At 44.1% G+C, this 16,256-nt stretch overlaps 1 protein-coding gene across 1 annotated transcript; it reads left to right on the top strand.

Moving 5' to 3' along the window:
* Positions 1-1,272: 1,272 nt before the first annotated feature.
* Positions 1,273-15,105, top strand: bmpr1bb (bone morphogenetic protein receptor, type IBb). Its single transcript, XM_061074959.1, has 11 exons — positions 1,273-1,363; positions 10,057-10,213; positions 10,696-10,798; positions 11,155-11,257; positions 12,658-12,754; positions 12,844-12,988; positions 13,683-13,875; positions 14,058-14,355; positions 14,475-14,650; positions 14,762-14,892; positions 14,980-15,105. The coding sequence occupies exons 1-11, from the start codon at positions 1,273-1,275 to the stop codon at positions 15,103-15,105; spliced, it is 1,620 nt and encodes a 539-aa protein (XP_060930942.1).
* The last annotated feature ends 1,151 nt before the right edge of the window (positions 15,106-16,256 follow it).

Below are 16,256 nucleotides of genomic sequence, written 5' to 3'. Positions count from 1 at the left end.
GAATACGAAAAAAAACAGGTTGGATGCAATAACTTATTTTCTAAACAAATCAAAAAAATTATGAATATTTATTTTCACCAACAATGAATTTTCTTTGGAGTATAACAAACAAAGTGAGAAGAAAAATAGGGATGGAAATAAAAGCTTGTACTGCAACATAGAGGAGAGCTAAGAGCAAAAGGTGAAAAAATACAATAAGATTAAATATATATATGAAGAAAAATTACGTATCCCGATCTTTTCACACCGAAGCTGAGCAGTGCTTGGACACACACACACACACACACACACACACACACACACACACACACGGTGTTGCTGAGCCAGGATGGATAACATGCATCGATTCGCTCGTGCCAAACATTAACACACCTCTTGTTCTGTGTTTTGTTTGGTTCTTTCTCGCAGTGCATCATTCCTCCCTGGGCGGGGACTCGCTCGGCCTTCGCAGGATTTCACACCAGATGGTCTCACCAGAGTAAATGTTCCTGTCCCCTGTGAGTTTATTCTCTTTAGATCTGATCGTGGTGCCCGAGTGTCCCTCTTGGCATGCTGTGTGTTTGTGTGCATGTGGCAACAGTTCACAAGGCTTCCACACCTCATTCAACCCCACACATCCATGGCCCTGGTTCACCCCCCCCCCCCCCCCTCCGCCTTTATCGTCTATTCTGCTCTCTGTGTTTGAGTGATGTGAGAATCTGTAGTGTGTATGTGTGTGTGTGTGTGAGAGAAAGAGAGGGAGGCTGTGTGTGGATTCAGATTCAGACTCAGCTGTTCCCTCTGTAGTGGAGCGGTCATAGAGAGGGCCGGACAAATAACACACTGAGAGGGCAACTGAGTAACACCCTCCTCCTCCTCCTCCTCCTCCCCCCCTTCTCCCCCCCCCCCCCCCCTCTCCTTCTCCCTCCATGTCTGTCTCTCCCAGGCTGTCAGTGTGGAGTAGTGCTGGAGGCTGCAGGGCGGCTGTGTGCTGTGTGAAGTTCCTGCGAGTGCAGCGGAGTGGCAGTCGCTCACAGAGACAGACTTCTCAGAAGGAGGAGAAGACTGGCACGCTTTTTTTTCACAGGAGGATATAGATATATATATATGTATATATTTATGTATATATATATATAAATTAAAAAAGAAAAAACGCAGTCTCACACCTTTGCTGCCCTGCACGGTTGCGTCGGTTGTGGCAGCACCTCTGGGATTGGAAGGAGGCGGGCTGCTCCTGCTGCTGCTGCTGCTGCTGGTGCTGGTGGTGCTGGTGGTGCTGCTGCTGGTGGCGTGATGGTGGCGGCAGCGTGGTCACCCCGGGAGCGGGTCTGGCAGGCTGTTCTCCTGGTGACTGGACTGGCATCTCTGAGCCGTGGGTCTGATGGTGAGTACCGTGCTGGACTGTGTGTGTTTCGATGCTTGTACTGTGGTCACTGTGAGACTGATGAAGCTGAGGCCTCCTTGTGATTGTTTGTCCTTTCTTGGCTAAACTGTGTATGATAATTCTCCAAACAGCAAGATGAGGCGATTGAATCTGTTTATTTTTTATTTTGGTATTTTGCTTCTCAGATCTCTCTATTTAAGCCTAAAGTTGGGAGGTTTTCTTCATTTTGTTGTTAGTCAGGTGACAGGTTGGTTTGCTCTTGCTGGGATCTTGTCTATTTCTTGCCCTGTGGTATTTATGATGAGCAAAACGCTATAATCACCTCAGGGCCACCCTGAGACCGGGCGTGCATTCATCTGCCCCAACTCCCCCGTGACACCCCCACCAAACCCCTCCGCTCGTGTTTTGAATTGTTTGAAGATGTCCAAGATGGGCAGCCAGTTGTCTTTTTACGATGAATGCCGACAGTGTCGCGGTGCCCCCCCCCCCCCCCCTGTCAGGTTGTGAGGGTCGGCGAGCTCCCAACCTCCCTGAAGATGACACTCGTGCATTTGTTGTTTCTGGTCAGAAAAAGTAGTTGATGGAATAATGTTGTCACTCTGCTTTTGGCTCTTTCTGTTGTTTCTATGTACACATATTAAAATGGCTCAATTGTCTTCACACTTCAATTTACCCGTTTACAAAATATTTATCATTATTTGTCTTATGTGATACCAAAGAGAATATCCTTTGGTACTGGACTCTTCATTTGTTAATATCCCATCAGGCTTCTTTCTTTTTTTCACAATTTTTACCCACTCACACACACAGTGAGTGTGTGGTGTGTATATACATAATGCAAATGATGTTCTGGAAAATTTCAGCTAACACTTACTGGATTTCCCTTTAAATGATTAATGGTGTGTCGATTCTTTAAGGACCTATTTGTGCTCTTCTAGTCTCTTCTAGAAGAACTCAGGGTGTGTGGCGCACAGTGTGAACGTGCACGTCATGTGTGTTTGCATTTGATCAAACTGCTGAAAAAATGCAAAAAAGTTCTTACATCCAATCTACACCAGAGCGAATTAAACAATGATCTGATTAGGAAAAAGCCGCTAAATAAAATAAACTTCACGCCGAAAACACAAATGGCTTTTGATCATAATCCGGCCACAAAGAAATTCTTGACCGAAACTGTGTCAAAAGTAAAGAGCAGCTGTGAAATCCCTTCCTGACTGAGGGGCTCAGAGCTCGCTGCAACTTTCACACTTGGTCATGAAATACCCCGGCCGCTAGATGAATGTTTCTTCAGAGAATTTCCTTTACACGTATCTGTGCGGACTGAGCGAGGTGTTTAATTTCTCATCCAATATTAGTCCAGAGGGTTTGACCGTTGGCAGGGATGTGGGAAGATGGAGTGAAATTCAGACGGAGGAGTTGCTCTGACATTTCGTTCTTCCAACTGTCTGACTCTGAGCTGAAGAGAGGCCAAAGTCTCTGCTGGCTCCTGTCACTGCAGGACTGAAGAATAGGAGGTGAGATGAAGCTGTGAGCGCTCTCGGACAGATCTCCTTCTACAAAGACTTTCCAGCATTGTTGGAAATGCTCGGTCAATGATTCAACCACCAGTTGCCTTTTCTGTTTCTCCTGCGATCTGATCTTTGAAAGGTCGCTCGCAACGAGTAAAACATGTGGGAGGTTGCTCGTAAATCTTAGTGGCCCGCTCGGTTTGCCACCTGTTTCGAGCTGGTGAGGTTCACAGGGAATAGATTGACCCACAGCCTTGTTCCTTTAGTCACAGACCATTCAAAACAAATCAGTCCAGTTATATATATATTTATAACAGTTACAACTTTATTATTTATATATTGGTTATGGCTAATTCCCGCCATCAAACATTTGGATTGGCTGTCTCATGTTTGTACCATAAAACCACGGAGTGACCCTGAAAACCCAGCATGCCTGTGGCATAACAGAAACCTATCTTTACACAGTAATTAATCTTTTTAGGTTTTGTGAGAACAAATGATGCCACCTCAATATCACTATCTACTTATAATGAAAAAATTAATGATGTCAAATGTGGAGAATTCAAAGAACAATCATAAAACCGCCCCCCTGGTCTCTCCTAGACTTTCTGAAGGGTTATTATCCAAGTGTTTTCATTCAGAGCAATCTCCAAATACCTGAAAATGTCAGTGTGTCTCTGTTGGAACGTTCAGAGGATGTTCTGTCTTTATCAACAGCCGTTTCTTTTCAGTTGCTTCAGTTGAGCTAAAACTATACTTCTAATAATGCTTTGTCGTATGCATTTTGGATAATTTGTATGTTCTTTAGAGGTTATTTTATTGGTACTTTAAATGAAATGTGCTTTATTTTAGAATATAAGTTAGAATATGGGAATAATTTAAATTGAGCTCCAAATCTTTCGGATTTTAAAAGGAGATGTGACGTATTTGGGCTCCTCGTTGGTGGTTGATGTGATTAACATTGTGTTTTATTTTATCTTTATTTAATCAGGTGGTCTCATCGAGATTTATAATCTCTTTTTCAAAGGAAACCAGAGAACACAGGCATTCACAATCAGTAAAGTTGAAACAGTTATAAAATAAAAGCAACACAACAAGGACGTAATGCCTGAACCCAGTTCTGCCAACGTTAGTGTGACTGTAGGGGATCTGAGGTGATGAATTGATGAACTTCTGGATTGTGTATGATACTAACTAGCTTTAGATGAGAGAAGAGAGGTGAGGTAGTTTGGAAGCTTCTACACAGCTTTACAAATAACTGTGACTGTTTCTTCTTCACTGTAAATACCTCCATTATTATTCCTGGTTGCAAGAAACCTATTTATCCGCATACTTCCAGTTTGCAGGAATACACAGAAAGAGTTTTGTACCTCACACTCTTTGAACCACATCTGTTGAGTGTTGTGGAATAAGGGCAGGGTCGTGTGAGTGTGGTGTCGCGGTGGAGCAGCGGTACAAAGCGGCAGCAGCCCGGGCTCCTCCAGCCCTCTGTGCACTGCTTCCTGTCAGGATGTGGATACGGTTCCTCGACACAGAATCTGATCCCCAGGCAGATGTGCTGCTCCATTGGTCAGGCCTGAGAGCATTTGGCCCCCGTGTCTGTGTGCGTTTGTGCAATAGTTGTGTTTGTGTGCACCGCATGAGTGCATCTGCCTGGTGAGCTTTGGGAGATCAGAGGGAGAAATAAAGTAGAGTGCAAATGTTGTCTAGTTCCAGTATCTGCCTTTCTGTGGCAAAGGAAGGAAAAGTTCAATGTTTTAGGGGAAATGAGCTCATGCGTGTTCTCGCTGCCAGTTATTGTAGATGAGAAGATTGTAAAATAATGTGTTTATTAGTGAACTTACGAGAGGTGGAGTTTGTTGTGTTTGCTGTTGAATCCATTATCTGCCGCTCATATTACAATACCAGAGTGGTATTGATCATCTCCTCTAAACCTTTTGTGCGAATAAACGTCAAACTTTTTTCCTTTTGCAACTTAAGATTTTGTTGTCGAGTGCAAGCGATTCTTAAAAGTCAGCTTGCACGTTTCCCAGAGACCTTGAACGACCTTGAGTCAAAACAGGAGCTCCGATCCTCCGAGTAACATCGGGACATATTGTGCTCTCCCAACGTGTCTGTAATGGAGCCCTGCATTACTGTGTGGCTTGTGGCTTTTTTCCAGTAAATCCAGACCACATGCATTGATAGTGGAGCAGTGAGATGCATTGGTGGGAAATGTAGTGGGGAAACAAAACAAAAAATCTCTCTCTGACAAGTGCAGATTTCAAGTGCAAAGGAGTAAAATAAGAGAAGAGTGCATTTAGACAGTTTGTTGGAAAAAGAGGAGAAACACATGCACACGGTCACGCGTTGATCGAAAGCCTTTGGTTTTATAGCAAGCCAGCTTCTACACCTGTTGTGTGTCCATCAGTGTGTGTATCAGAAGACATGTACAGAGAATTATCCAGCCGTGCTTTCTCTAGAATAATACCATGCATGTGTTGTAGTGTATTAAACGTGGATTTAACAGATTCACACATGAATTTCACATCTACAAATGTCCCAGAGAAGTGTTTACTGTTTTGAATGGAAATCAATGTGTGTGTATGTACTTTCACAACCAATGGTTCAGAGAATTATCCTCCTCAATCATTGTTTTCATTACTTCACTTTCAAGATCATTCATTCCCAAGCTTCTCTGTGACATGTCACAACACTACGAGTAAATCTCTGTACACGAAACCTTTTTCCTCTGTGACAGAAGCGTGCGTGTGTTACTCTCTGTTCTCGTCATTTCTTGATGTAAAGCAAACGTCGGGTTGTCTCCGTCTGCGTATGTGTCTGTCTGAGTTGGAGTATTTTGTTGTGGATATAGCAGCTCTCTGCTGTATTCGCACCCGTGTGTAACGTTTTCTCTGTGACAGTGGTGCTGGTTTTTCCTCAGCCCGGCCCTGGAGAACCGTGTGGAGCTGCTGCAGATACAGGCCTTCCCTCTGTGAATGTGTTGTGTTGTTTTGTTTTTTGCCGCGGGTGGTGGGAGCCTCGGAGTGACCATCTCATTCCTCCACAAAGAGGCGGCCTGGTCACGCCTGGTAAACGCAGAACAGGTTGCTGGAAGCGGACGAGCCGATGTCGGTGCGGCAGCGGCGATGGAGGAGCGAGAGAGGAATGCGCCCCTCAGACACATTCTTGCGCCCGTGCATGTGCACATGTGCGAGTGGTTGGTGTGGCAGGGGCCTTTGAAGCATGTAGGGGGTTAAGAGGGATGATGGTGGGGTGGCAGGGTGGAGGAGGATGTATGGCCCCTCTGCAGGTTGGTTGCGACCCCTCCGGGGTCAGAGTGCGCTCGGGAGACACCGGGGAAGATGTCTCCTTTGAGGGAGTGATTTATCACGGCCACCTGGAGGAACTTATCTCCCTTCTCTCTCATGTCTGCCCGTGATAAAGAGTCTGTGTGAACGTCTCGGCTCAGAGATTAAATAGTGTGAAATCGGGGCTTGTGAAACAACTGTGTTAATCGGAACATTTTAAACAATTTTTTTTCCAGTTTGATGGTAATGAAATCCCCCTGTCACCGTTTCTCTCTAATCTCATTACGGCAGTGATTCCATCTTGCATTGATTTCCATTTATCTCCTGATGGAAAAATAAAAGCCATTATTAAAACAGTGTTTTTATTGATCGCCTGCGTCTTTCCAGTGAAGCACAACTTTAGTTTCATTCAAATGAGGCTTCACGCACATCTATGCCCTGAAATTCCCAACACTTGACTCATCACTGTCTGTGCTGTGGAGTGACCAGATACTGTCAAACATCTCCTCTCCCTCTTCCTCCCTTTTGCTGATGGTGACAAGCTCTGCAAGTTCAGTTAAAAGTTTTTTTAATGTAACTTTTAAGCGTGTGTGTGTGTTTGTAGTATTGTGTCAGCATGTAATACACTGATTCTCAGTGTGTGTGTGTGTGTTATAGGTTGAGAAGCAGCCTGTGGAATGTGTGGGGGATGCAGATCAGATTTCGGGGTGACCTTGAGTGTGCCCTGTAGCTGACACAGCAAGTCTGTTTGGTGTGTGTGTCTGTGTAAGTTAGACAAAGAGACAGGGAAAACAAAGTGTGTACAATAATATGTACAAGTGTGTGACAGATAATGTAGTCGTGTGATGTATTTATAATGATAAAAATTATTTTTCTTACATCCCCACAGTATTAATTGAGGTATACTGGCTGTATTAGGTCTTTATTGGTTCTTATTAATGTGGTGAAGAAAAACTCAGATCTGTTAAAACCAAAAAACAAAGATGGCCGTTCCCTCAAGACTCCCGCTCACTGTTCATCCTTCAGCCTCTTTAATAGTCTGTTGAACACAGTGAGTCTGTAGTCAACCTGCTTTTATAAACCAAGCATGACAAACTCAATCCAGACACAGCACAGTCTCGATGTCAGAGAGAGAAGACCACAAACTGTGCATTCACAACTCTATTCATCTACAGACATTTTTAAAATAGTTTTTGCTACTGTATGTGGAAGTTGGGCACTAAGCAAATAACCCAAAACATATTTTTCGGGGTTGTAGTTTTATGTTATAATAATAGATAAAGTTATTTTGCTCCGGAAGAGTTTCTTTTGTAGTTGTAGTTTGAGTTTAAAACCAGCGTGCCGTCTCCACTGCTCTGCAAACGTGTGACACTTTTGCAAATCTTTGCGTTGGAGGTAGATATTAAATACGTGAGATATTAATACATTTGTTAGTTTGACCATTCGCAGTACACTCGGATGCTGCATCAGGGTAGAACCTATTCAAATGTTGGTGCAAATCCACATCAGAGGTCGGACGCAGGAGTAGGGTTAGTTTTATTTTCACTTTCTTTAACTTTTTGTGAGAAATTGGCATTTTTCAACATTTTCCTTGATCTCATTGGAAGACGAAGGCAGTACTTCTGACAGATTTGAGTTTTCAGTGTGACGTCTCTATGAGGCTGTAGCTCATATGCCCGGTCTTCTCCTGCTGTGATCCCTGAAGCTGGATCCTCTGTCTCCTCACATCAGGTTTTCCTCTTACGCTTCTCTCTTCTCTCTGAGCTGACCTGCATCTGTCTTTCTCGCTGCCTTTGAAAAAGAAAAACCAAATAGAGCCGAGCTGATTCGGACGGAGTGTATCTGAGAGACTGACGAGTCCATGTAACATTCCTGCCTTGTGTTTTTTTAGGCACACTTGCAGAGCAGATGTGATAGACGAACCAAGGCCGCTGTGAGGGAGGATCAGAACACCTCCACAAACTTCCCCTCTCACAGAGACAGCCGTAGATTAGGCTGGAAGGACACGGAGTACCACTTAAAGAATAGACAGTCTGTGTTCAACACCTTTGATTCAGCGTTTTGATCGCAGCTGGAGATTTGTGTGTGTTCCTTTTTCCAATGGCTAGCTGCATAAACAGCTTAGGTCAACTTCTAAATGCTATAATGAAACCCCAAACTTGCCTTTTTATATGATAAAGGATATGATTTGAGTGAAATCAGTAGCCGATGCCAATGGGGGAGTATTTACACCTCAACGCTGCAGTAAACAAATGCCAGCCTGAAAAAAAAGGAGCATCTCACAGCCAGGGATTGTTGTGATGTCACAAACCTAAGAAACCAATCCTGTCAGCTTGTGGGTGGGGCCCCCTACAGGTGGAGCTGTGAGAGTGAAATTTTAGCCACGTTAAGGCCATAAGGACAATTTTCTTCCCGATAAACCTTGTGAATATGATATGATGGCTCAGGAGGTATAGCGGGTTGTTCACTTACCAGAAGGTCAGCGGTTGGATCCCTGTCTGGAAAGTGTTGCACGTATAGTGGTACTTTATGAAAGTACTTTATGAGAGTGGCAGAACTGTACTGTGAAGTACTTTGAGTGGTTGCTAAGACTAGAAAAGTGCTAAATAAATATGTACCATTTACCACTTTAGGGGGTGTAAAAGCTGCTGGAGTGGGACTTGAAAGTTAAAGTTGCGTGGGATCGTCACGGTCATGCAAACAAACAGGAAAATGGCTCGGTCAGTTGTCAGCTTGTTATTGTAATATAGGAAGCAGAGGACGAAAGGAAGAGAGAGAGATGGAATGAGAATCAGACAGACGGTGAGAGGGAGACGTCCATCTCATGTGGCACAACACTGTTCAGCTATATCTGACCACAGAGGCCTTCAGGGACGAGCTGCTGTCAGAACGGATTTAATTCCCTACTGGTAACACAGTGTGAACCTTCAGTCACTTGAATGATGAATGTTTGAAAATCCCATCTGAGTCTACTTACACAGCAGCTTCTGAATCAAAATACACTGTAATTTTACTACGCTGGAAGATAAACATTATACTTGATCAAAACCGGATCTGATTTTTAGATGAAATCCATTTATGAATGTTTTTTGGTTATAATAACATAAACTGTTGTCGGCCTGTTTTCCCTCCTCAAAATCCACATTCAATTCAGTCACATTAACTACAAAATTAAAGTGATGATAACTACAAACTACATAAATACGAAAGCACAACCTTGGATTTTTAACATCCGCAGAAGTTAAAGACGAGCAAGTCCAGAGCAATAATATTTATTCTTCTCTTAGTTTATGTGAATACATCTGTATCGTATCACTTCACTTGGCCCGACTCCAATGGAAACATTATCCTCCTCTGAGAAGATATACACAGTAGGCTACTAAAGACTAGCCTACTTCCTGTTAGCAGTAACTTCTACACTCGTAATGAGCTTCCTGGCTGTGCCTGTCACCAAATAAGTGATTTCTGTCATCATATAGATACACACACACACACACACACACACACACACACTCACACAGCAGTTCTCTCTGTGTTTCTCTGGTTCCAGACTGGTACATTGGTTCCAGTCCAGGACAGCAGGGTTGCTTTCAGCACCACATTTTCACACTTTCAGTGGATGCATCACCATGGTAACAGTGCCAAGGCAGGCTGAACTGATTCATTTATATATATATATAATGTATATATTTCAAAACACCCATTCAGAATGAGCTGAAATGTTGTTTGGATCTTTTGATTTATTCAATCTTTAATTTTCCTGTGTGTACTTATGTTTTACTGCTCTGGCCTCACTTGACCCAGTGGAGTGTCCAGATGTTTGGGTTGTGCCCTTCAGCTAAACCCACTCTCCCTCCCTCTCTGTCCCTATCCCTTCCTCTCTCTCTCTGCTCAGCCAACATGTTGGACACCATGCTTCTGAAGAACGGAGGGTCTGAGCGAAAGGCGGAGGAGAGCAGCAGCAGCAGCACGGCCACTGTTTCAGCTCAGAACATGCTCTTGTGCTACTGCAACCACCTCTGCCCGGAAAACTCCGTCAACAACACCTGCATGTGAGATGAAGCGAATAAAAATAGCAGCGTGAAAATAACACAACACAGCCTCTAATTACCTGATCGGAGGAGCACCGGTGTTTACCTCCGTCAGGCACCTGCATTAGACACTTACACCAGAGAGCTTCATATTCAAAGTGTATACACTAATGTGCAATGATAACACACTTTATATTTACCCTTCTAAATCAGGACTCACTGAATGTTGACGATTTTTGGTTATAAGTGACTGAAATGATTATTTTTTTTCAAAAATCTATTCATTGACTAATCCTCACAGCAATATCTGGATGCATTTTACTAAACCTTGATTCATTAGAGTCAAAAATAATTAATTCAGTTTCAGTTCTTTACTATTTGCAGTTAGATTTAGATTTTTTAAGAATTTTTAATTTACTCTCAATAAGTTCACTTTATTATTTATTATATTATTATTAACCCAAACAAATATAGTGACGGATTCAATGTGTGTGTTTTTGCAGCACCAACGGATACTGCTTCACCATGGTGGAGGAGGAGGAGGGGGGAGTGGCTGTACTCACCTTAGGTTGTTTAGGAATCGTTGGTTCTGAGTTCCAGTGTCGGGTAAGTCAGCTCTGTGTGTATTTGATACCGTGTGGGTTTCTTACTGAATGAAAAGTTACACATGCCGGTGTGTGTGTGTGATTCTGTGTGTGTGTGTATGTGTGTGTGGTTGTCCTCCTTCATGAACCATTACATCTTTATGAGTTTCCTTGACCGACTGCAACTATTTACGAGATCTGTTTAAACCATACTTGTCAAACCTGCCATCTTTACACCCAGTGGAGAAACCTCTGGTTTATCGTTAAACGCTCTCGTGAGTGTGGCTGTAAATATTCGTTACGCTTGTGTCTTCCTTAGTGTGTGAAAAAGCATGAGGTTTATACTTATGTGTGTTTGTGTCTGTGTGTGTGTGTCAGGACACGTGGCATGCTCGTTCCAGGAAATCTCTCGAGTGCTGCACGGATCAGAACTACTGCAACCGAGATTTGCATCCCACTCTTCCTCCGATCATGACGTCAGGTGAGACACGAGGACACGGACACACACGTTTGTTCACACGCTGAAATCCTGCGCCGCTCCTGAAGTGCGAGTGGCTTTTAGAACGGGCTAATTCAGGCCCAGTCTGGCGATGATGGGTAGTGACAGTTTAAACTGTTACAAACCACAGTGTGGTGCTGGACTAAAGTGGCACATGCTGCTTGAGGGGGAGAGAGAGAGACAGAGAGAGAGAGAGAGAGAGAGAGAGAGAGAGAGGCAGGTGAAACAGAGCCTGCAGGCTTGGCTTGTTCTCTCACCCTCTAATGAAAAGGACAGCCTCTCCCCAGGGCCTGCTTGAGTTTCTTGCCCCGGTACGGATGTGAGATATCTGTCCATCTGTCCCTCTGGAGCGCACACACACACACACACACACACACACACACACACACACACACACACACACACACACACACACACACACACACACACACTCACACCCTCTCTATCTTGCTCCCAGTCTCTGTCACACAGACTCACCATTACACTTACACACAGCCTCACTTACTTCTTATGACCTTCAAGCAAACTGCAATAAACTGATTTGTCAAGTCAGTTGGACAGAGAACGATAAAGGTTTCCTCTGTTTTTTCTCCAACTTGGACGCAAACTGACAATTGGGTGCAGACATTTTCCGGAGTTTGATTCTCACAGATGCAGAACGTTGCAGGAGATTGTGCGAGTCAGACGCGTTCACAGCAACTGGAACATTACCACAGCATTCAGGCGAGGGGTAGCAGGCGAGTTAGAAAGAGTCACCTTTTAGGAATTTCCCGGTTTGGGATCAATAGAGTATATCTATCCATCCATCTATTTATCTATCTATCTATCTATTTATACATCTTATCCAGCATATAAGACTGTTGCCCGCTCAGTTTTTCTTCGTCTACTAGTGCTTCTCCCTGTGTGTGTGTGTGTGTGTGTGTGTGTGTGTGTGTGTGTGTGCGTGTGCGTGTGCGTGTGTGTTTCTCTGCACACCCCGAGGTATCTCCTGTGCTCATGCGTCCTCTGTGTTTGTGTGTGCGTGTGATTGACAGGAGCACGAAAGAAAGGTTAGAGCCCCAGAGCTGCCTTGGGCCTCGGGGGCTGGGGGGATGGAGGGGGGGGGGCTTCTGCAGCAACGTCAGTGTGACACCCGATATGTGGGATTCAGGAAGGGGATGTGATCGATCACACGCTGGGACAACAGGGTGCAGGGTTAGGGGGAGGAAGGGGAAAAAGGAGCTTGTCCCTGCCAATGAAAAAATTTGAAATCTGATAACAGTGAACAAACGACCGTCACCGGCTATTCATCAGTTCTGATTTCACAAGACTTTCCTTCTCGTTCAGACCAGGATCTTTCATGTTGAGGAAAGATTAAATCATCACTGTTTTTCTTTTGTCAGACTATGTGGACAGCAGCATCCAGTACATGGCTCTGTTCATTTCCATCACCGTCTGCACCATCATCCTCGGCCTCTGCCTCGTCTTCTTCTACCTCAGGTGAGAACCTTGGCGACGACCAGAACCTCATCAACAAATCCAACGCTCCCTGACGTGCACTAAACATTTGCGTCCCTTCTCTGTGGCAGGTATAAGCGGCAGGAGTCACAGCCGCGCTACAGCATCGACCTGGAGCAGGAGGAGACCTACATCCCCCCCGGAGAGTCCATTAAAGATCTCATAGAGCATTCCAGGAGCACGGGGTCTGGCTCAGGGTCAGGACTCCCTCTACTGGTGAGAAGAGAGCAATGCACGTGTGCCTCAACACCTTAAAGGACCAGTGTGTGGTATCTAGTGACATCTAGTGCTGAGGTTGTGTATTGCAATCAATTGAAAACCCCTCCACTAACTTTTCCCTTTCCAAACATGTAGGAAAACTTACAGTAACAGCCATTGTTTAGTTTGTCCATTCTCAATATCTTCCAACCACTGAACATTTGAACATTTGCACTAGACTCTTACTTTTTTTACTACTGTATTATCCCGCCTTTAGTGTATTCATATTTATATATATTTATATATTTATCTTGCTCATAGTGTATTAATCGTTCTAATATCTTTCAATACCTCTTAATACTGTAATATTCCATATATATTTCTTACTGCACAGATCTTATTTATTTACATATTCACTTTAAATTTGCACAATACTCTGCATTTTTACTGCCTTTTTTTGCACTGGTTAGATGCTGAACTGCATTTCGTTGTATAAGTACTTGTACTGTAGAATGACAATGAAGTTGAATCTAATCATCTAATCTAATCTAATATCATCATATACCATCATCTGTTGGCTCAGTGCAATGAAAGACAAAATATAGAAGGTTAAAAAAGTGATTGGAATTAAGATGTTGCAGTTACCGACAAGATTTAAAGGGAAATGGCAAATTAAAACTCACACATGTGTTTTAACGTCATGTGTTTCCAGGTGCAGCGAACAATCGCCAAGCAAATTCATATGGTGAAGCAGATCGGGAAAGGGCGGTACGGAGAGGTGTGGATGGGCAAGTGGAGAGGAGAGAGAGTGGCGGTGAAAGTCTTCTTCACCACAGAGGAAGAGAGCTGGTTCAGAGAGACGGAGATTTATCAGACCTTCCTGATGAGGCACGACAACATCCTGGGTAAGTGAAAATTAGCAAAAACACGGACTGACTGAAGTGTTGGTCTGAGTGTTTGTGTGTGTGTGTGTGTGTGTGTGTGTGTGTGTGTGTGTGTGTGTGTGTGTGTGTGTGTGTAGAGTTTAATCAATCTGAACACATGCCTGCATCTCTCAGTCCTCTCACCGCCTCTCCCCCTCCCCCAGGATTCATAGCGGCCGACATTAAAGGAACCGGCTCGTGGACCCAGCTCTACCTGATCACCGACTACCACGAGAACGGCTCCTTGTACGACTACCTCAAGTCCAACACGCTAGACGTCAAGTCTCTGCTGAAGCTGGCCTACTCCTCCATATCGGGCCTGTGCCACCTGCACACCGAGATCTACGGCACGCAGGGAAAACCGGCCATCGCACACCGGGACCTGAAGAGCAAGAACATCCTGGTGAAAAAGAACGGATCCTGTTGCATAGCCGACCTTGGGCTGGCTGTCAAATACAACAGGTACAATGTTGAGTTTAACTATTAACGTCAATTCAATTCAGTTTAGAGGTGTCTCACACATTAATCAAACCATGCAGACGTTTTTCTGTTGCTGATTTTTCTTCTTCTCCTGGTCTCAGTGACACCAATGAGGTGGACATCCCTCCCAACCTCCGGGTGGGCACCAAGCGCTACATGCCGCCCGAAGTGTTGGATGAGACGCTGAACAGACGCCACTTCCAGTCCTTCATAATGGCCGACATGTACAGTTTCGGCCTCATCGTCTGGGAGATGGTGCGACGTTGCATCTCCGGAGGTCAGAGGAAAAACTCTTAAAAGTCTTATTTTCCTTTAAACAAAATCTTTATGTGTGTAAATGTTTTTCTTAATGATCCTGCTGACGCATTTGTGTTTTTTTCCCCTGCAGGCATTGTGGAGGAGTATCAGCAGCCCTACCACGACCTCGTGCCCACTGATCCCTCCTATGAGGACATGAGGGAGGTCGTGTGCATTAAGAAACAAAGACCTTCCTTCGCTAATCGCTGGAGCAGTGATGAGGTATTTTAAATCAAGAAATCTATACTTGTATATACAGTTTGTTATAGTATTCCTATATTCTTATGTATTGGTTCGATGTGTCCTCAGTGTCTACGGCAGATGGGAAAGCTGATATCTGAGTGCTGGAATCACAACCCGGCGTCCCGCCTCACAGCCCTGAGGGTGAGGAAGACCTTGGCGAAGATGTTAGAGTCCCAAGACATCAAGATGTGACAGAGAATCAAGAGAGATGCTCTCATCACCCAGAGACTTGTCACAGCCGGTGGTGCGGCGCCGCTCACACTGGCCAATGGACGAAAGGGAAAAAAGAAAAGAAGAGAGGAGGCTGTGAACGATGGGACAAACTGACAGAGAACAAGAGTGATGGACGTAATTGTCGACTTGGAGCCAGAAGAATGAAAGGCGGACGATTTATTATGTCTGGGTGAGATGTGACATCCCGTTGTCTGAGTCACCTCGGACAAAGGTGTTCAGGTTGTGCTTTCTGTGAAAGCTTGAGTGGTCGTCGGGGTCCGGACGGGGACCCTCGCAGCTGAGGAGCTCTCCTGCTCTGCTCTATAAAGCCATATAGCAGTATTCCATGTGCAGTCTTTTGTACCGTCACAGCTGCCTTAATATATGTTGTTTTTGACTGCATGCTGTGATATCATAGCAATTTCACTGTCTATTCCCTCCATAGTGACCGTCATCCATCCCGAGAAGAGGCTGATTCTTGCCCAGTGACCTCTTTGTCAATTGTGTTATTATTATAATGAAGCTAAATTAATTATATTATGTATTTTAAAGTACAGTTTATTTCAATATTAAAAGAAGCGTTACATCACGGATGGGTTTGTGATTCTTCCAGCCTCCGGAGCTCAGACTTGGGCCTCCTTCTTCTTTATTGTCTCCTCTGTGGTGCCATATTGTGATGCTTTATTTTGGTCTGTGTGTGTTTGTGTGTGTGTGTGTGTGTGTGGAGAGTTGTGAAACTTTATCTCAATCTGTGTGCATTATAATATTTGTAAGTGTGTAAAGGCTTCTGCATATTCGTGGTAAAATTTGAAAACGCATACGGGAATCTGCAAACATGTATTTTAGGATCTGTTTGTGCATAATCACATGTGTGCACAAATTTGCAAATGCATGCATGTGTAGATACATCTTTAAAGTTTAAATACAATGTATGTATCTACCATGTTTTTTCTGATATTCCTTTTGCATTTATACGCAGATATTTGCGTTTTATTTTAGACGTGAGCAAATCTGATTCTGCACACACGGATTGAGAAACAGTTACACAACTTTCCCCACACACACACACAAGTAATACTGCTACAATACTGGCCCTATACCCTTCTTTCCACTTTACACAACTCATTTGT

The sequence above is a fragment of the Limanda limanda genome, chromosome 1 (assembly GCF_963576545.1).
Source record: "Limanda limanda chromosome 1, fLimLim1.1, whole genome shotgun sequence".
NCBI lineage: Eukaryota > Metazoa > Chordata > Actinopteri > Pleuronectiformes > Pleuronectidae > Limanda > Limanda limanda.
Note: the sequence above shows the minus strand (reverse complement) of the source record. Positions and strands in the feature narration are given on the sequence as shown.